The 20,818-nt window shown below is 37.5% G+C and overlaps 2 protein-coding genes across 3 annotated transcripts; one reads left to right on the top strand and one right to left on the bottom strand.

The window, feature by feature from the left end:
- Window positions 1-1,011: 1,011 nt before the first annotated feature.
- Window positions 1,012-3,485, bottom strand: LOC114726385 (root phototropism protein 2). Its single transcript, XM_028912969.1, has 4 exons — window positions 3,219-3,485; window positions 3,024-3,093; window positions 1,853-2,944; window positions 1,012-1,769 (listed from the first exon to the last, which is right to left on the bottom strand). Exons 1-4 carry the CDS (start codon window positions 3,272-3,274, stop codon window positions 1,290-1,292), a joined length of 1,698 nt encoding a protein of 565 aa, XP_028768802.1. The 5' UTR covers window positions 3,275-3,485; the 3' UTR covers window positions 1,012-1,289.
- A 5,944-nt stretch (window positions 3,486-9,429) lies between these two features.
- Window positions 9,430-18,391, top strand: LOC114726382 (probable LRR receptor-like serine/threonine-protein kinase At1g06840). 2 transcript variants are annotated; one of them, XM_028912960.1, is made up of 21 exons: window positions 9,430-9,502; window positions 9,630-9,772; window positions 10,311-10,461; window positions 10,920-10,991; window positions 11,167-11,238; window positions 11,471-11,614; window positions 11,770-11,841; window positions 11,935-12,006; window positions 12,540-12,614; window positions 13,066-13,134; window positions 13,298-13,366; window positions 13,524-13,595; window positions 13,799-13,885; window positions 13,982-14,050; window positions 14,249-14,745; window positions 15,416-15,577; window positions 15,904-16,187; window positions 16,322-16,373; window positions 16,606-16,856; window positions 17,000-17,134; window positions 17,628-18,391. In XM_028912960.1, exons 2-21 carry the CDS (start codon window positions 9,667-9,669, stop codon window positions 17,976-17,978), a joined length of 2,862 nt encoding a protein of 953 aa, XP_028768793.1. In that variant the 5' UTR covers window positions 9,430-9,502; window positions 9,630-9,666; the 3' UTR covers window positions 17,979-18,391. The 2 variants fall into 2 exon arrangements, with proteins under 2 accessions (XP_028768793.1, XP_028768792.1); XM_028912959.1 differs by having other exon boundaries at window positions 9,477-9,502; window positions 9,601-9,772.
- The last annotated feature ends 2,427 nt before the right edge of the window (window positions 18,392-20,818 follow it).

Below are 20,818 nucleotides of genomic sequence, written 5' to 3'. Positions count from 1 at the left end.
TACTGTGAATTAATGGTTCTGTATGTAAGTAGTTTGTGGCGAATTTCATGGATCTGATTCAGAGTTTATCTGATCGATTTTGGGTCTTCGTCAGACCGGCAAAGTTGCTTTCTTGATATCAACGTCATTTGTTTGACAGAGATATAGGAGAGAGACGCGGCTATATTCAATACATGGAAAAGCCATTGTCTTTCAGAAACCACTCGGCAACATGATCCTCTCCGCAAGATCCTTCAACACCAGCAGCTTCCAACACTTCCAAGGAGGAAGAAGGTCTAGTCAACAGAAATGCACAGGAGTTATATATGTGCGCGCGCGCTGCCAAAACTGATCAAACCAGTGGGAATTCAAGCTGACTTCTCAGAGACAATTAAATAAGTAAAGCGTATTTTCAGGTTTTTTTTCAAAGAAAAATGTCTTTTTGTTTTTGGTTACATGCATTTAATAGATTCAACCACAACTTGGAAAAATCTGCTATAAGAGATAAACAAAAGGCAGCGCACGAATTTTAAAAAAACTAAAAAATCCTTTGACATGGTTGCGCGCGTTTAACTGCCGCGAAAGAGACTGTGTATGGTTAGGCTTCTCACATCAGTAACGAGGGTGTTTAAAAGCGTAGTTTTTTCATTCGTTGCTGGTCTAAACAAAACGGGTATCGACTTCCCCACTATTTCTCTACATCCAGGAATTATATTGCCTCCTGTAATTAATATAAAAATTAGTTTAGCATTTAATTTGACTTTAAACATAAAACTCTAATTCACTTTGTCTTATATTTATCTATTTTTTTTAAAGTAGTGCTTACAGTAGTTGTACATATTATATATTCCATCAAATGATAATTTTAGCTAATACATATTATTAGTAAGAGTATTCTAAAAAAATAACACTTATTTATTATAAATAATTAACTCAATAAATTTTCTTAATCTATTTAAATTAGTTAACTGGTTTTTATACTAAGACCGGAAAAAACATATTTTAAATTACTACATACAATGTTTCACATGGAAAAAAAAAAACTAGCCAATTTAGACACATAGTATTTTATAATGTGTGATTACATACACGACAACATATTGCTGCCATATATCATATCAAAGTGCATCAAGGTAATAATAAGAAAGGCGTTAAGCGGCACAGTCGTAATTATTTGCATTGTCCCACATAATGAAGCATGCGTAAATGCAGAACACAACAGGTTCGTAAATAAATCTCTGTAAAAGATGCCCCTCAGATCTTGGCTCACAAACCCTTTTTTTTTTTTGGGCTTGGGAGTAACGAACAGTTTAGGAGATGGAGAATCTTCTACCTTTGGGCTTCACCACATTCATGGGCCCATCTTCTATACTGGACGTATCCTTTGACCCATGTTTGAACGGGTTCAGCTTGCTCAGTTTCTTAGACACCGACGAGAAAAACGTGGACTTTCTGGGACCAGATTCGGATCCTCCAACCGACGACGTCGTTCCAAGACCCTGGTGCTGTAGCTCCGATAAGTACATCCTCATCCTTAACAGCTCCGTTCTCAGCTCCTCGTTCTCCCTCATCAACGACAAATCGGTCGGCATCTGAATCCTCCCCGTGGCCGCCGCCTCCTCCGCTCCACTCCTCAGCTTCAGCTGATCGTAATAGAGCGCGTGAAGCACAATCTGCACCGGCAACCTCTTGTTCTGCGATGCATGCACACGCGCCTCGTATGACAGCCTCAGTGGGTCCATCACGCTGCACACCTTCTCTCGCTCTATCTCGTCTAGATTCGGGTGAGCCTACAGAATCAAACAAACAAGAACGCTGGCGTTTGGGTAACTACAATCGTTTCTGATTGGTAACCTAATATTTTATTCCGTACCTTGAGGTAGAGATCGATGGCGCGATAGAGATCGTCGTCGACTTCCCGGGCACCTTTGGGAATGAGAACAGCAATGCCATTGAACTTGGAGATGCTTAGGTCATCGTAGACGGCAATCTCGGCCAGGTACGCGTCCACCGTTTTTGCCACGCGGTGCATCCCACTGGAGTACACCTCTTTGAACTCGCCGACGTTGAAAACAGCCACGTTCTTCTCCTTCTCCACGAATCCCGAGATGACCCTCCTTACGCTGTCCAGATCAAATAACCTTTCGCTGTTGCGGGTGAATGACAGGACCAGAAGGTCGTCGACCGTCACGTGCTCGAGTATCGCAGAGATCCGCTTCTCAAGCTCGCTTCTGCAGCTGCCCGATACTCCGAGAGTAATCGCGCATCGGAGAAGATAGCAGAGGAAGCTTATTGGGAAAGCTGATTTCTCACTGGGGAAGAGGGAGACGATGGATTGAAGAAGCTCGGCTAGTTCGGTTCCGTCTTCTGACGACTTAACCCGGTGGGAGGACTGGTTACGGTCTACTTCTTCTCGGAGTAGTTGCTCGGTGTAATCAACCAGCGCCCTCGCTATAGTGGAAGACTTGGCGCCTCGCTTTTTCATGGCGGTGATGACTTGGCCGAAGGAATGAAAGTCCAAAACAGCAAGCTCCTCCGCCCACCAGTTCGGCGGTGACCGGCTCGGGAAGTTGGCTTCGCTACAAGCCTTGGAGCTGACAGCTTCGATGCATCGCTTAACGAGGCTGAGGTCATCGGCGAAGGGTTGAAGCTTTTGACAAGATTTGAGGACTAAAACAGCGCCGGTGAAGCTGGACAAGGCAACTTGTGAGAGGAAGTCTTCCGTGCGGCCGGCAAGACTGTTTGGACAATACTCATCTGTCATTTCGAGGTACTCAGCGGCGCAGCGGAGAGCGGCGACGTTGTAAACCGTGATCTCAAAGTTGACGCCGTAGCAGAACTTCACTGCTTTCTCGAAGATTTTCGGCCCTCCCGGTATGTCGGAGAGGTCGATTCTAGACAGATCACTGGCCTCGCATTCCTTTATCAGTTGTCTGATATAATTGCTCTTGGGCGCCAGCATGAACTATCCAATGAAAAAAAATCTAGTTACAAGGGCACAATCACAGACCCATAAAACAGATCATGAAGAACAGTTGTGGTACCTTGTGGAGGGAGAAACTTGTGTCTCCGACGTCGACAATAAGATCAGAAGGTAAATCTTGAGAGAAGACCCTGTCAAAACACGAATTAATATATTCATTATGTACGTATGATTATATATGATTTGCATCGTTTCTTTTCATCGGATATACACATGGAATCTAAACTTGAGGGTTTGAGTGGCAGGAGAGGAATACCATTGGCCGGTTCTCTCCATGGCAAGGGATCGTCTGGAGGTGTTTGGCTCCGCCATTGAAGGTTCGGTTGTGGTGGCTGAAGGGGACAGCCCGGGAGAGCAGTAGTTCAGATAAAATGAAGGTTACGTTAGGGGTTAATATAAAGAGATATGGAAGCTTATCGCCATTTAGCATAATGGAGCACTGTACTATGGCTTTATCTAGACTGCGTTATGATTGTGGGGACTTATGTTGTGACTCACAACCTGCTTTTCCCCCCTCAACTATTATATTACCTTTTCGCAAATTGATTTTTTCCCTCCCGAAAGGAATATTTTGTACAGGTCATTGTCGTTATTTAAACCTTATAATAAATACTTTACACATCAAGGGAAGTTGAAATTCAATGCACAATATACTACTTCTGGATAGAGAATTGAGACCCTCTCCAATGGTCCATAGTCATGCTTCAACAAAAGTTTGTTACCATCCCTACATGTCTCTCTTCAGTTTTTATTCCCTTCATTGGAACCTGCCTAGTCTGAATATTTGGTAGTGCGTGAGAGAATATTATATAACATCTTTGATGATAAATATAAGAATTAATTTGTAGTATAATCTACACTGAAAACTAGCTATTATAGTTAAAACTGGAGGTAGTACTAATGTATGTTCAGATGAATTGTGAATAGACATTATATAGGTGGGAGTCAATTTGTGACCCACAACAAAGAGAAAAAAGTTGTATCAACTATCATAATTTATTATCCAGATTTTTGTCACTCCAAGAGTTTGAATCTTATCTTTATCGGGGGTAGCATTTTTTTGTATATCAGTGAATAAGATTTATAGATGACAAAACAATATATATAATTCAAGCCATGAGAAAAAGAGGCGCGAAGAGGAGGGAGAACAATAGAAGGTGAAGGGAGAGCGCGTGGTTGTGGGGCACGATGGCCATGCCCATATACAAGGTGGGATGAGTAAGAGGGGCCCCGGGGATGTTTCGGCCACTCGAAGACCCGTGGTTGAAATTGGAAGTCAGGCGAAGCAAGCATTCCATGGGACAGCCGTGATGGAAGAAACTAGGCTGCAGATTAGCGGTGCCAGCAGGGACTGACACGTGGGGGGGATGGCCCAGTGGGTTGTTTCTCACGTGGAAGGCCATGTTGGTGGGGGCCTTATATGGGCCAAGCCCATATGAAGCTGATGGACTCAGCTTCTCTGCCTCCCAAGCCCCTTTCTCTTCTGCGGTTGGTAACTTTGGAGTTTGGAGGACCGGCCTTTCTAAAACCCGATTGAGCACTGCTGGTCTGCTGCTGCTTCTTTTGGAGATATTTTGTTCTCTTTTGTTTTGACCTGAGGAGATATTTTGTTCTTGCTTTGATTTTCTGTCCAATCAGGAGCCCTTTGATTCATGGAAGAGGTGGTAATGGAAAGGGAAGTAATAATAGAGAATGGAAAGGAATAGAATGATAATGACTACGGATTTATTTGGGAGGATAGTTAAATGGGGGAGGGATGAAGTTTATTCATATTATTTGTTTAGATATAAATCAGAGTTTAAAAAGAAGCCATTGCAGCTTTTAGACAATAAGTATATCTAGGAGCCACCAACCCCCCGCGGGGAAGGAGCCTCCGTAATCTCTCATGAAAATCTGGCGCTGGATGTATAGTAATAGTAAGTAAAAATCATATACAAAAGAAGGGTAAAGTAGGAATATGGTAGGGGGTTGAAGCCTGAATAAGAAAATCGCATTTTTGATCTTATTGCTGGGCAATTCATGAATCGTTTTGCCCGGATATCAGATGTATGGAAAGCAGCGCTCTTCCTTATAACATCCAGGATGAGAATGCGGTTACTTTTTTTTTTTTTGGGGGGGGGGGGGTTACGGGTCGGATGAGAAAGGCTTTGTGATGGCAAGATGTACAAGAGGTCCGACTCGCAAACAAAATACTCGGCGACTCTATGGTGATGGAGTGACGCAAATGTTAAGAAGTTACCAATAGAGATTGAACACAACACACGAGGCATCGAATTATATTCAATGTTAGGCAACTTCAACACAGGCTCCTAACTCCATTACACCTGTCTTGTATCATGCTAAGCTTCGGATAAAGATAAACTACGACTTTGTTTCCAGTCAACGTGACGCTCACCAATTTCTTGATTCGATGTCAAGTTATATTACCTCCTATCGTTGGTATAAAAGCTAATTAACTAATTTAAACAGATTAAAAGAATTAGTTATATTAGTTATTTATAATAAATAGGTGTTGTATTTTCTAAAATACTATTACTGATCAAATGTATTTGTTATAACTACCATTATTACAATGACTATTTTTAAAAAAAATAGATAAACATGAGAGACAAAATAGATTGAGGTTTTATATTTATGATCAAAATAAAAATCAAATAAACTCTTATATTAAGAATCGAAAATAGTATATAGCACAGGATTTAGCCGAGCATGTGCTATTAATTAGCATAGGAGGTAATAATAATTTTTGCAACTATTAATTAATTACTTGTTTGAAACTTTTATTCCTTTTCAATGAAATGGCTTTCCTCATATCGATCACATCTCATTATTTAAAAAAAAAAAGAAATTCAAGAGGTATGAGTGTAAATTATATGTAGGGGGAACATGTACGACATTCATTACATGAGGAAGAGGCACGCTGATCCTTTACCAATTAAAAGGCACATATGCTTTCCTCCTACTATTTCAAATTAAATAACTTTCGGCAAACTTGCTATCGTAACTGTATACCTAAACCACACAAAGCATTAATTATGTATTTAAATGTGATGAATTACGACCTTAATATCTCCCTCCCTGACCATTTCTGATTGTTTACGCGACAACACTCATACTTTTCTAATGGTCCAGACTCTCTTACATGCCCCTTTTTTGGCAATAAAAAGTTCCTTGATCTCGCCCTAATATGACGTGCTAATTAAGCTTGCCAAAAGCACGATCAATAAGACCCACAGAAAGGACACTAACTCACGATGCAAGTCTAATTAAGTTAATCCAACGCCTTTATACACCCTCCCCCCTTTTCCCAAAATGACTGCATGACAATATGGTAACGCAACTAATAATATACTGAGTATGATTTTGAATATAAGAATTGATTCACTAATTTAAGTATATTAAAAAAATTAGTTATTAGTAATAAATACCTGTTGCTTTTCTTAAAATACTTTTATTAATAATGTGTATCAATTATAACTATCATTTGATAAAATATTTGGCATATGCAACTAATATAGGGATTGTCTTGAAAAAATGTACACATATAAAACATAAAATAGATTAATATTTTATATTTAGAATCAAATTGGATATCAAGCTAACTCTTATATTAATAATCGGAAGTAGTACTTAAATATGGATGGTGCTAATTAAGCTAGGACAAAACTTTGGTTTCATCTAATCAAACGCATTGTGTTTAAAATACACTCATCACATGCTTGTAACTCCGACACGTGTTTGGCTTGGTCTCTTGCTAAGCCTCGGATAAACATGAACTACGTCTTTTTGTTCCACGTCAACGCCCGTCAAGCTGGGTTAAATTAAAATATATAGCCTGGTCAGACTATTTCACAGGCCATAAGGTCGCGCTCAAATTAACGCCAAGCTCTCACATCGTGTGCTGATAAATTATATTGATTTAGTCATCTGTTTTAATTTCATCAAGTTTGACTGAGCCTGATATGTGTCGGCAATTCAACACAAAAATGTCACGAAAGGTATAAATAAGGATAAATATCGAACAAATATGATGGCGATTGTAATAATATTAATTAACAAAATTAGAAAAGTCTACAAAAATCTTTCTTAACTGAGCCGAGACAATAACAATTAAGAAAAATAATTGTTGTGAATATCTATTGCTTTACACAGGGTAGCAGCGTTCTCCACATTTCTATCATAGTGACTCATAAGCGGCCCTGTTTTTTGTCAAACGTATGACGATTTTATAGGAATTAGGACGTAAATTGTCAGCTGTAAATTATTTGCACACAGAACATTTACAACGTGGACGAAAAAGTAGCTTGTATTTTTTTTTACCAAAAAAAAAAAAAAAGTAGCCTGTGTACTCCTTCCATTTTATATATAATAAAAAACTATCAAAATTTATTGCCCTTAACCTTAAATATAAGCAAAAACTGATGCAATTAATAGAGGTTTCCAATTTCGCCTCCCCTGTTTAGGTCAATTGTTTTAAGTCGGAGTAGTTGAAAATAGTGGCCATAAACAACCATTCGTTAATAAATGACTAGGGTTTTAAAACATGGCTAGCATGGACATATTAGGCAAAAAAATAATGTTAGACATAATTGGAAAAATATATAACTTTTTAAACTAACTTCTAGTTACACGCAAGTTAAAATCGCTTTTTCTAATTAAAAACGTGTTTTACTATTTCAATTTATGTTTTCGGCCGCCTTGCGACGTTAACTTGTAAGGGCCTGGGACTACCTAAACCACGGAACACATAAATTATTAATTATTAGTTGCATATTTAAATTTAAGTACGATGAATTACCATGATGTCCCCCTCTCCATGACCATTTCTAGTTTTGAATGCAGCAAAACTTGAACTTTTCTAACGAATTATGATCCAGTTCATATATTCCCGCGTGTATCGATTTTGCTAGAGAAGTTCCTTTGTTTAACGTACTGTAATATGTACTAGTATCTATTTGATGTAGTGGTATAATACTGTAATTGGATATTGCCATAACTTTAACTAATTGGACAAAACTCTTGCGTCCCATGTTACCACGTAAGAATCATTTGAATGATTAATTAATTGTTCGTTTTTGAATTGAACAAGGTGAGCAAGGAATAATGGAATATTAAGTTGAACACGGCTTTATATTTTTGTCTATTTGAGTGCTACCCAAACATAAAATACTATGCATTTGTGCGTCAGGTTTCAGACTGGACTTTGAACCAAGACGGTAGGAATTTCATCATTTAATTTGAAACAAACATAAGCTTGCTTTTTCTCCCCCGCTCTCTTAATGACTGGACAAAGCATTAATCATGTACAACCAATCAAACAAGCTTATGATTAAGATATCTTGCCAATCTCCCTTACTTCCTTTTGAAATAATTTTTTTCTATATATATACATTGACTACTCAATTTATTTAGTTTGACCGGATTTGTTAAAAAAAAAATGATAGCTCAGCATTAAAAATTAAAACTCTTGGTAATCTAACCTAACTATAATAGTGAAAAAAACAACAGCACGACGTCGAAATGCACTAATAAGAAAAAATCAACTCGACATCACAATAAGAAAATAAATCAATACACACACCAATAAACAATGCCATATCTACTAACAGCCCTTGATGAACGAAGACCAGTCGATATTAATTTTTAGTGCCGTATGGCAAATCCTTGTAATCGCCACTCAGTCAATATTTCAGGGGAGCTCATGTACGGTATGCATACACGCACGCTTCAAAATAATCTTCTTTTTTTAACCTAAAAAAAAATTATACGTTTATCATATTCATAAAGGATGGAACTAGCAATCTCAAATTTAAGAGGGATTTAAGAGAGGTGATTAGTGTTATTGGATGAGAAATCAGAACTACTTTTAAATGCGTAACCCAATAATATGTAACAAGAAGATTATAACTACATTTGGGTCCACTTGTCCAATTAGAACATTTCAGGTAGGGAGACACCCGTGTAAGTTTTGGCATTTTTTCCCCTCTTTTTGAAAAGACTTAAAAATTTAAAAGAACTACTACTACTGTTATGATTCATTCATCCACGCCTCGCCCCCAGTTTGCCGCCAAAAATTTCAGTCGGCCTATCTGAACCCTATCATTTTTATGGTTAATGGTTATTGATTTGATCATGATGTTGAGGTGTTCAACGCCTCTGTATTCTATCCACAGCCTCTTCAATTACCAGAAGTCAAAGCCACGATCCTATTAGATGAGAGCTCTCCTCTTTATTTATTGATTTTTAAATTGCGTATCGCGTCCTCAGTGACGAAAGGGATGGCAATCTTAACTAATGACAACGACTATAATTCCTTAAGTATTTGCTGCCTGGTCAGAAATTTACTACCATTGCGGTTTCAAACTTCGGTCGTTCTAGATGATGTTTACCTTTTCTTCTGGTACTTTTAACTTTAGCTCATTTGTTATTATCTACTTCATATATAATCTCAGCATTGCAAGTAAGAATTATTTTGGCGAATTAGCAGGTTTCATCTGCCACACAGAAATTGGGATTGGGTAGCTCTATTTGGCCCAAGAGGTCTGGTAGTTGATTCTCTTCAGTTTCACCAATGGCTTTTTATGTATTTATTTGTTCATTTTGAATATTAATTCATAACTGTTTTGCTGTTATCACAGACCCCTGCCCTGCTTACTTGGTTCTTCAGAAATACAATAGAAGTCCGGCGACTTCTAGTTATCGGGATGCATCTTTCGAAAGTCTGGAGGTGCGAAGCTGTATTCAGCTTATGGTTCTGCTGCTGGTTGCTTCTGGCCACAGGGCAGAACTCTGTCACTGACCCCGCTGAAGGTATTTGTTCCTCCTCCTATCTTGTTTTCCATGGTTGTCTTTCTAGGAGAGGTAGATCTTGCGTAGTACCAAATGAATACGCCATTTTCTTGGGTCTGTTTCTGAGCATTGTTATTGCGTAAAACCTCAGTAAGTAAAGTTACTAGCAAAGTCGGGTGATATTATTTTCATTCTTTCCTTCAATAAATCAACAGAAGGTGCTATAATATAATTTTGACAGGCAATCGTTAGCTTGTTATTGAATTATGCTTTGCAGCTTCAGCACAATTGCATCTAGAATATCTAGTTTTGTCCTGTAACCGCCATATCCAATATTGACATCATGTTTGGTTTTCATCACTTATAGGAGTTATTATTGATTTTGATGTAAGAATTCCTAGAAAAATATATTTATTTACTGTTTGTTCCATGTACAAGTGATGTGTTGGCAAAAATAACTACTACGTATTAAGTGATGAAAAGACGGTCATTGCAATATTCAAACAATGTGTATTAGTTACATTGATGGAACGATGACTTCATTTGCATTGATTTGCAGTTGCCGCATTGAAAACCATCAAAGAGAGTCTTATTGATCCTAATGGAAATCTGAACAGCTGGAATAGTGGAGATCCATGTACATCTCAATGGAGAGGGGTTCATTGTTTCAATAGTACAGTGGCTGATAATCATTTACATGTTAAAGAATTGTATGATTTTATTCCTTCATTTCCTGTATCCCTCTTGTCTGTTCAGGTGCAAATAGATTCACAATAGTTGGTGCTAGGGGAAAAAGCTTTCTCAATAATCTATGCGACATAAATTTTGAATATGGACATTAAATCCGCTAAAGTTGGCAGCTTTGCGTCAGGGTGCATATTTCTGTACGATGATTTTTTTCAACATATATTGATGAATTTGGACATCATGGAGAACGATTTTTTTGTTTGACCGTCTACCATTCTTACTTATCAATTAATTTTTATCTATTGTACCAACATTCTTTAATTCTGAGCATGAGCAAACTAAAAGTAACTCAGTTTCCAGCTTCCGTTAAAGATAAGTGAACTTAAGAAAGATCTTTAATTATCATTTTCACACATTTGTTTTCGAATCATCCTTTTGTTGCTGCTCCCTTTTTTATTATGTTTTTCTTGTCTGTATGTAGGCGACTACTGAATTTGAACTTGTTTGGAACTTTGGCACCAGAGACTGGAAACCTATCTTATCTGCAAATATTGTAAGACTGCGTTTTCATTGATGTCCAGAATGCAATCTCTTTACATATGACAACAATTTTCAATTTTAACTTCCGAGATGCTGCTTTTGCAATCTAGATATTATGACCCTTTGGCGGCTTATAACTTCCTTCTTCCTTCTTCCCCTGATACATGTTTTTCTTTCAACCTTGAAAGGGACTTTATGTGGAACAATATAAGTGGGAGCATACCAAAGGAAATTGGCAACATCAAAAGTTTGCAACTCTTGTAAGTTGAGCCTTCCCTTTTGAGCCGCATGTTATGCGCCAACATAATGTTAAATAACAAGTTATTTTCTTACGCCAGAAGTTATGTGTAGTTTAAGCAAATTAAATTCTAATACTGGTTCATGGAGGGAAAATAATTTAATTGTTGGCATGATTATAAAGTTACAAGGATTTTACCACCTAGGGTATATCATAACTACTTGGCTTCTCATGTTAAATTTACCATTTTGTAGGCTTCTGAATGGAAACAACTTAACAGGTCGGCTGCCCGAAGAGCTTGGTTATCTTCCAAATCTGAATAGAATGCAAATTGATCAGAACTATATAACAGGACCTATTCCTGCATCGTTTGCAAACCTAAACAAGACACAGCACTTGTGAGTTCTTTATTATGAAAATACAGTTTAAGAATGACCATTTTTGCATTTTATCTCAGTTTTGTTTTTGAATTCCTTCGCCTTTGTTATTCTTAAAAAAAAAAGGGCAAGAAAATTCATGCTTTATCTCACCCTGCCCTCTCAAAATGGAGCAGTCACATGAACAATAACTCACTTACTGGACAAATCCCTCGAGAGCTTTCCCGTTTGTCAAGCCTTATTCACCTGTAAGTTGCATTAACATGTTTTTCTGGGTTTCTGTTTAATCCTTAATTGTCATGTCTTTATCTTGTTCACAAGATGTATCTTTGGATCTGCAGCCTTCTTGACCATAACAAGTTATCAGGAGATCTTCCGCACGAGCTCTCCCAGATTCCAAAGATACGCATAATGTATGGTTTCTTTTCTAATGTGTGTGAAAACAGTTTTTGACACCGCAACCTTCGCTCCTTGTCTTTATGAAGCTGCCCACATTTTCCTTCTCTTTACCTGGTGTTAAATTCGATTAGCAATTTAATTTTCTTTGAAACCTTCTTGGAATCTGGATTTTTGATTAAACAGATTTTAGATAGCTCATATTTGTCCAATTTTGAATCGTTATTGATTAGATACAATTATTGTAGTTAAATGCTAGATGTGAATTAGTGTGTTCAGTTATGTTGCAAAATCGTGATATGCTTTGAGCGCAGAAATATTAGAAAAATTGAGAAGAGAATTGAGTAGTGTCTAGTAGTAGAAAACAGAGAAAGTAGCTTCGTTGCCAAAGATTCAATATTGTAATTATGATATACTAATTCATGAAGTTTGCTATCTTTGCTAGTATAAAAATTCTTATAATTTTTTTCTTATTACTGGCTAATTTAATAGATGTTACTTGTTGAATAATCGGAGTAATTAGATTATTTCTTCAATCTTGTTCTCACAGCCAGCTTGATAATAATGATTTTGGCGGGAGTACCATTCCAGATTCATACGGTAACATTTCAACGTTGTTGAAGTTGTAAGTACATTTTGTACCCGTTGTCTATTAGTAGGTTCCTAACTCCGAAGTATGATGATTGAGGTCGAGATGCTAAAACCTCTGTCATTTCTCATACAATTCCATGTAAAAGTGATAAATTATTCAAAAGAGAAAGTGTTAGGTTAAAAAGAGGGCGAGGGTGGGAGGAAGAAGAGAAGATAAGGGCAAAAGGCAAAAAAGTATAATTATAAAAATGCTTCTGAAAACCACATGTAGGTGCAAGACAAATTGGTTGATCAACTATATGAGTAATGCCAAACTCAAACATGGAGTTGTTAGGGTCAATAATCTGGAGGATGTCTCATCTTCCTTTTCATCTTCTCCTTGCCCCTTATTTTGTACTCTCATCGCAAAAAGGAAGTCTTAATTGGAAAGGTTAAATGTCAAGGTTGAAAGGTTGACCGTTAATATACTCTGTTGTTGCTTCCAGGAGCCTTAGGAACTGCAACTTGCAAGGACCAATCCCTGATTTCAGCAGGATACCAGACCTTCTTTATCTGTAAGTTAAACTAATTTGCCCTCAACCTAGTTTATAACTGATGAATCATCAAATTTCTTTGAGAGAAATTACTTTTGACAGTGAGTATTTATATTTACATATGTTAATGATAGTTCACTACAGTATGATTTCTTCTCCTAACTACTCTTTGTTTAAATTTCAGTGACCTCAGTTCCAATCAACTAAATGAATCGATTCCTTCTAATAAGCTTTCTGATAAAGTCACCACCATGTAAGAATTTCTATCGCTCTAATGAACTAATTAGGCCTTCAATTATTTGGATTCCAAGTGTGATTAGTCTACTAGTATTTTGAGTTCTGGCAAATCTAAAGAATATGATACCTAGATATTCTATACTTCTGATGTTTGACCCTGAGGAATTGTGCAGTGATTTGTCAAACAACAAGCTAACTGGAACTATTCCATCCTACTTTTCTGGTCTCCCTAGGCTTCAACTATTGTAAGTTATCTTCTGTCTTGCTCGTTCTTCTTCTTCTTCATGCTACGAGCGAAATGCAATAAACTCGTTACCACCCTATCATACTTACAAATCGAGTATTGTTGGATTTCTCGGCTGAGAAGTTATTGTTTTTTGATATTGCTGATTATCTCAGTCACAGGATAATAGATCGTTATTTTATCACCTATGATTTCCCATGTCAGGTCACTTTCAAACAATTCACTGAATGGCAGTGTTCCTTCCGCCATTTGGCAGAACCGGACTTCAAATGGAATGCATGAATTGCGTTTGTAAGATCTTATACGATAGTTCCCAAATCTTCCTCACATACGGACTTTGGTACTCGCGATTTACTGAGCATGGTTCTGTGATCTTGGATATTGTAGGGATTTTCAAAATAATAATCTTTCAAGCATATCAGGCGCTATTGATCTTCCTGCTAACGTCACACTCAGGTATGATTCTTAAGTTGCTTTGCTCTTGGGACCAAAATCTGGGTAATGGAGAATTCTGTCTTCACTCTCACTGTTACAGATTTTGTAAAGAGTTGTATTCTTTTACAAAAGGTTGAAACTTATTCCACATCAAATTAATCATACATTGCATCCAGTATAACTTAATTATGTGACTATATGAACCTTGATGATTTTCAGGCTTGATGGAAATCCTCTTTGTTCCAATAACACTCTAGCTCAGCTCTGTGCAAGTGCTAATGACACAAACAGCTTGAGTCTAACAGACTCCAGTGTTGACTGTCCCCCTCAAGCATGCCCTCCTCCTTTTGAATATTCCAAGACATCTTCCGTAAAGTGTTTTTGTGCAGCGCCATTGCTCATCGGCTATCGATTGAAAAGTCCTGGATTTTCCGATTTTAATCCATACCAGACAGATTTTGAGAACTTCCTGGCATCCAATTATAGTTTAATGAATAACCAGGTTGATATTGGCACCCCAGAATGGAAAGCAATTCGACTGCAAATGTACTTGAAGCTTTTTCCGGAATCCACTGATAGCAAAAGCTCCCAGACTTTCAATGAAAGCGAGGTTCTTCGTCTCTATAGCATGTTCGCAGGATGGGTTATTTCAGACAACGAATTATTCGGACCTTATGAACTGCTCAACTTCACTCTTCTGGATCCTTACAAGGATAGTGAGTTTCAGAAACTACTTATGATATGCAAGAATGCTTGGTTTTTTGATTTAATGCATACGTCATCATATTGACTATGAAAATGCGATCGAAACTTTTTTACCTGGTTGAAAGATTGGTGTTCGTGTCTAGTATAAATTGGTGGCCAAAAAAAGAAAGAGTCTAATATATATTAATTTAATTGATTGAATAATGTTTTCTGCTCATACGGTGCAATTTATTCCCTAGCTTCCTTGAAGCAAGTTAGATTTCTCTGACTTAACCTATGCTCGCAAGTTTGGCTTAGCTCCCTTGCTAGTTGTCATATGTTGCTTTGTAGCTGGGTAAAGTCAGCCTTGGTTGACATTTTGGCTTCACTAGTGGCATCTCTTTGATTATTCTCGAAGTATATTTAAATTTTTCTCGTTCTAATGCTTGAATGAATACTATGAAAAACATGTAATAACTTTGCTGTGACAATTTCGGAGAGCCATATGATTGATATACTATGTTAAAAATTATGCTGTATTTTTTTGGGGTCAGAGTAACTTCAAACAGTGCTTCCCTTTAAATTGGATATTTAACGTCACTTGAGCCCATCAATAAAAACGTTGTTGCATAATATCTCCGGTATTTATCCATGTATGAATTAATTATATGACAATTCTCGTACTTCTCATCGTTGTCGCAGTGTTGTTTGGCCCCGCTACAAGTTCAGGGATAAGCAAGGGTGCACTGGCTGGCATTATCTTAGGAACAATTGCCGGTGCAGTTACGTTATCTACAATTGTGACTCTTCTTATCATGAGGGCGCGGATCAGAGACTACCGAACTCTTTCATCAAAGCGACAATGTGAGTACCTCTCTCAAACAAGCTAGTGTATTATATTTACTATATTGCTTTTGACTTGTCCCAATTGCCAGGTCACAATGATAAGCGTTGGTGTTAATGGCTTAATGCAAATTTTTATATTGTCGAAGCCATATTAACATTTTTTTTTCCCTCTTTAATTGTCGTTCAAAGTGAAGCAAGAGCATCCAATTTCATAAAGATTAAGAATAAACCATATTTACTCTTTTTCTACCTTGTACTTGGCAGCTGAAGCATGACAAAATAATCTAGAACTATGAGTTGAAAGTATTTTTCAAGTCTTGACATTGGCTTCTGTTTATTCACAGTTTCTAGAATATCAATAAAAATTGAGGGCGTGCGGAGCTTCACTTTTGAAGAAATGGCTTTGGCTACTAACAACTTTAGTGACTCCAGTCAAGCTGGCCAAGGGGGCTATGGGAAAGTTTATAGAGGTATTCTCACCGATGGCACTGTGGTAGCAATAAAACGTGCACAGGTGGGATCACTGCAAGGTGAGAGGGAGTTCCTAACAGAAATAGAATTACTATCAAGGTTACATCATCGCAACCTTGTGACTTTGGTCGGATACTGTGATGAAAGAGGTGAACAGGTGCGTTTTGTTTTAAATTTATGAAAATTGACTATATGACTCACGTGCTCATGTAAATCTTCTTTTCTTTCTTTCTTCGGCTGTTTCGGATTTTTTTCTTCTTCCTTATTTCAAATTGCTGCTTATAATTGCAGATGCTGGTTTATGAATTCATGCCAAATGGCACGCTAAGGGATCATCTTTCTGGTATATGTCTTGTTCTCACTATCTAAATTTGCTGTATGCTTCCTTGGCTTCTTGATGTTTATACTTCATTGCATTTTACTGATAGCTATGATATTTTTTTGTTGGCCTCAATCTGATAGCTATGATATGAAACAACAGAAACTATTAAGTTTTTCCCACCCAATTTTGTTCCAATATTTGATATTTGATGTGCAAAGAGATTCTGCTAATGTATTTCATGTTTTTACAACAGCTTATTCGAAAGAACCTCTGAGTTTTGGTATGAGATTGAGGATTGCACTAGGATCAGCCAAGGGCATTCTGTATCTACATACGGAAGCTGATCCTCCAGTATTCCACCGAGACGTCAAGGCCAGCAACATATTATTGGACTCCAGGCTCAATGCAAAAGTTGCTGATTTTGGACTTTCACGGCTTGCTCCAGTTCCAGATACTGAAGGAATAGTGCCTGGCCATGTATCTACAGTGGTAAAGGGAACCCCGGTAAGATCGTCATTGTAGTTGGCTAAAATTGCATATGCCGTAGCCGTATCCTTACTTCCCACGAATTATTCCAGCACATTTCATATAGGCGAGGTTAATGTTACTCAGTGACTGACCATCTCTTCGCTGCTTTAATTTTACAGGGATACCTTGATCCAGAGTACTTTTTAACTCATAAGTTGACTGACAAGAGTGATGTTTATAGTTTTGGTGTTGTCCTTCTGGAAATTTTGACGGGGAAACCACCAATCTCACATGGCAAAAATCTTGTTAGAGAGGTATATCTCACAGCCGGACTTGAATTTCTGTTCCCACCATGTGTGATTGGGTCAAGTTGGGGTAAAATTTATGCATGATCGGGGCAAAAAGGTTTAACTCTTAATAGATTTAACGCATTTGCCTGATAGAACATCTAGTTTTCCCCTTTTGCTATATCGCTCTCGTTCTTTATCCTTATGCATGCGAGTCAAATCCGACCTGGACATTTTTGCCAATTGAGCTTTAGCAATTATATCTGTTCCCTTTCCTATTTTTCCAAGACATGGAATTGATTCTGTTACGGTGGTGGTATCCAACAATCATCTTGTCAGTCTTCACATTTTTTTGGGTGATATTGTTAGTGCTCACTTTTACCCTAGGCGCCCCCCCCCCAAGAAAAGTAGATATTTGATCAAACTAAATTTATTTATATGTGAAAGCAGTGTTTCTTGATCGTTTTATATGTTCAAGATACGAGTGTAGTAAGTGCTTGATGTTAATCACCATTTCCAGATTACTGTTGCATACCAATCTGGTGAAGTATTCTCGGTGATGGATAGACGGATGGGGCCCTATCCTTCAGAGCACCTGGAGAAGTTCCTGAACCTGGCTCTCAAGTGTAGCCAAGACGAGCCAGATGCACGACCTAAAATGGCAGAAGTGGTTCGAGAGCTCGAAAACCTGTGGTCCATGATGCCCGAGTTCAATGCCAAGATACCTGAATATATATCCAGTGATTCTGGGAAATTATTCAGTTCACCATCTTCATCCTCTGTTAGCAAAACTCCTTTTATATCGGGAGATATGTCTGGTACTGGTAGCGAGCTAGTTAGTGGAGTAGAGCCAACCATCAGGCCAAGGTAGAGCCGACCAGCATTCACGGTGCGTAAACTATGAAAGTATATTGACCTGTGTGTTGAACAATGACCCCTTATTACCCTGTTTTCATTTATTTATTCATATGCCTCGGGTCAACCCGTTGTAATAAACCTATAGAGCAATAACCATGTATGCTTTTGTATAGATTTCTTAGGGTCATCTATTACACTTTAAGTTCACGTAGTTGATGTTAGTCGAAGTGCTTAGAAATATGGTTTGCACACTTATGTGCTGTCTTCCATAGTTCCATGGCAGCGAACTGCTGCAATTACACAAACATGAGTTCAGATCGACGTCCCCGAAGCAGTTCTAATAGCCTAGTAAGTCCTGTAAAGTGCTACTTTTGCAAGCTCAGCCGTTTCGCCGAGCGAATTTATGCATGAATTTAATTTATGTTATCATCATTAGTCTCTACGTGAGCTTATGGTGCTTACGGAATAAAATTTAAGTACTCCTTCGGTCTTTAATATAGGACCCAATTGGTGAGCTGGTTTTGGTTCTAAATATAAGACTCATTTATCATATTTATCAATTTTCTCTAAATTACTCCTATGGATACTTCCTCAATCATAATCAAGTATGAGAGAAAAATGGAGTATTAAGAAAGATGATTATGATATTTTAGGAAAAAAGTGTCACATTTCTTACAATTACCTAACTTACCTCACTTCCTTAATTTAATCAAATTAGTTAAATGGATCTTATATTAAGGACCGGACATGTATTTAATTAAAAGAAAAAAAACACAGTTGCCAAATTAAAATAAAAAAGGGTAAAGGTAAAAATACCTTCGTAACACAGCTCGGCCAAAACAAATTTGGGAAAATTACACTCAGGTTTCACAGAACACAATTAATATCAAAAAGGTCCCTCGAAATTGCGAAATGATTCTGAAGTTCCTAGGGACCTGTGTGTAATTAATTCTAATTGTGAAATTACGTAGTTACTCCTGTTAATTTGAACCTATTTACAACCTCAACAGTGGCTGTTAACAACCCGAGAAGAGGTGGTTAACAACCTCAACAACGCCCCTGGCATTCCACAGAGTGAGTTGTCATGAGCACTGCCGAGGTTGTCAATCACGTCTTCTCGGGTGTTAACAGCCACTGTTGAGATTGTAAACGAATTGCTGTAATAAAATTAACAGGGGTAAGTAGGTAATTTCACAATTAGAATTAATTACACACAGGTCCTTGGAGACTTCAGAATCATTTCGTGATTTTGAGAGACCTTTTTGATATTAATTGTGCTCTGTGGGACTTGAGTGTAATTTTTTCAATAAATTTCTTCTTGTCCCCCGACCCCCCCCCCCCCCCCCCCCAAAAAAAAACCGACCTCGAACCAAACTGCAGTTAAGATAAACGAGATTCATGTCTGGCCATGATCTTCAGCCGAGAATGAACTGAAGGGAGCAAGGCTTGAAAAAATTGCTTCACCAACCAGTCACCACCTAGATAATTTTTTTTTTGGGTACAAGAATGAGGGCCCAAGCCCAACAATCAGCACCCAGATACTTCATATTTATTACGGATTGATAAGATTTAAAAGTATTACTTAAGCATGATCAAAAAACAAAAAAGGAAGTATTACACTATTACTTGAAAAGCCCGTGTGTCACCAATCTCACTAGTTGGTAAAGTATATCAAGGCTAAAATAGCTCAAAGTCATTAAATTGATATTGCATCTAAATGCAGACAAACATCAACTTCATATTATTCGCCGGCTGAACAAAAAATGGGCAAATGTCTTTTCACCACAATAAATTATTATCCAAATAAACTTATGCGGCCGCGCTTGATCTCAATACCCGTGAGCCAACTTCTCTTTCTCCCGGAAGTGCTGAACATACCTGCATCCATTCCATTGAGAGATGAATTATATTCACACTGCTAAGCTCATTTAAACTTCAAATTTTCACATTAGTTTGATCTGCATATTACACCAAACAACAACTAGAAATAAATAGAGATAAATATCGAACAAATATGATGGCGACGGCAACAATATTAATCAACGAAATTGAAAAGTCTACAAAAATCTTTCTTAATTGAGCGGAGACAATAACGATTGAGAAAAATAATTGTTGTAAATATCTATTACTTTCCACAGGATAGCAGCGTTCTCCACATATCTGTCATGGTGACTCAAAAGCGGACCTTGTTTTTTCAAACATATGGCGATTTCATAGGAAATAGGACATAAATTGTCAAGTGTAAATATTTTCCGTACACGGAACATTTACAACGTGGACGAAAATGTAGCTTGTATTTTTTTTTTACCAAAAAAAAAGTAGCTTGTATACTCCTTCCATTTCATATCTAATAAAAAACTATCAAAATTTATTGGCCTTAACTTTAAATATAAGCAAAAACTGATGCAATTAATAGAGGTTTCGAATTTCGCCCCTCAAAGTCAATTGCTAAAAGTGGGAGTAGATGAAAATAGTGGCAATAAATACTCATTCATTAATAAATGAATAGAGTTTAAAACATGGCTAACATGCATATCAGGAAAAAAAAATAATGCTAGACATAATTGGAAAAATAAATAACTTTTCAAACTAACTTTTAGTTACATGCAAGTTAAAAGCGCTTTCACCAATTAAAAAACGTGTTTTACTATTTCAATTTATGTTTTCGGCTACCTTGCTACGGTAACCTGTAAGCGCCTGGGACTACCTAAGCCACGGAACACATAAATTATTAATTATTAGTTGCACATTTAAATTTAAGTACGATGAATTACCATGATGTCCCCCTCTCCGTGACCATTTCTAGTTTTGAATGCAACAAAACTTGAACTTTTCTAACGAATTATGATCCAG

The sequence above is a fragment of the Neltuma alba genome, unplaced genomic scaffold (assembly GCF_004799145.2).
Source record: "Neltuma alba isolate B1F8T4 unplaced genomic scaffold, ASM479914v2 tig00012377_pilon, whole genome shotgun sequence".
NCBI lineage: Eukaryota > Viridiplantae > Streptophyta > Magnoliopsida > Fabales > Fabaceae > Neltuma > Neltuma alba.
Note: the sequence above shows the minus strand (reverse complement) of the source record. Positions and strands in the feature narration are given on the sequence as shown.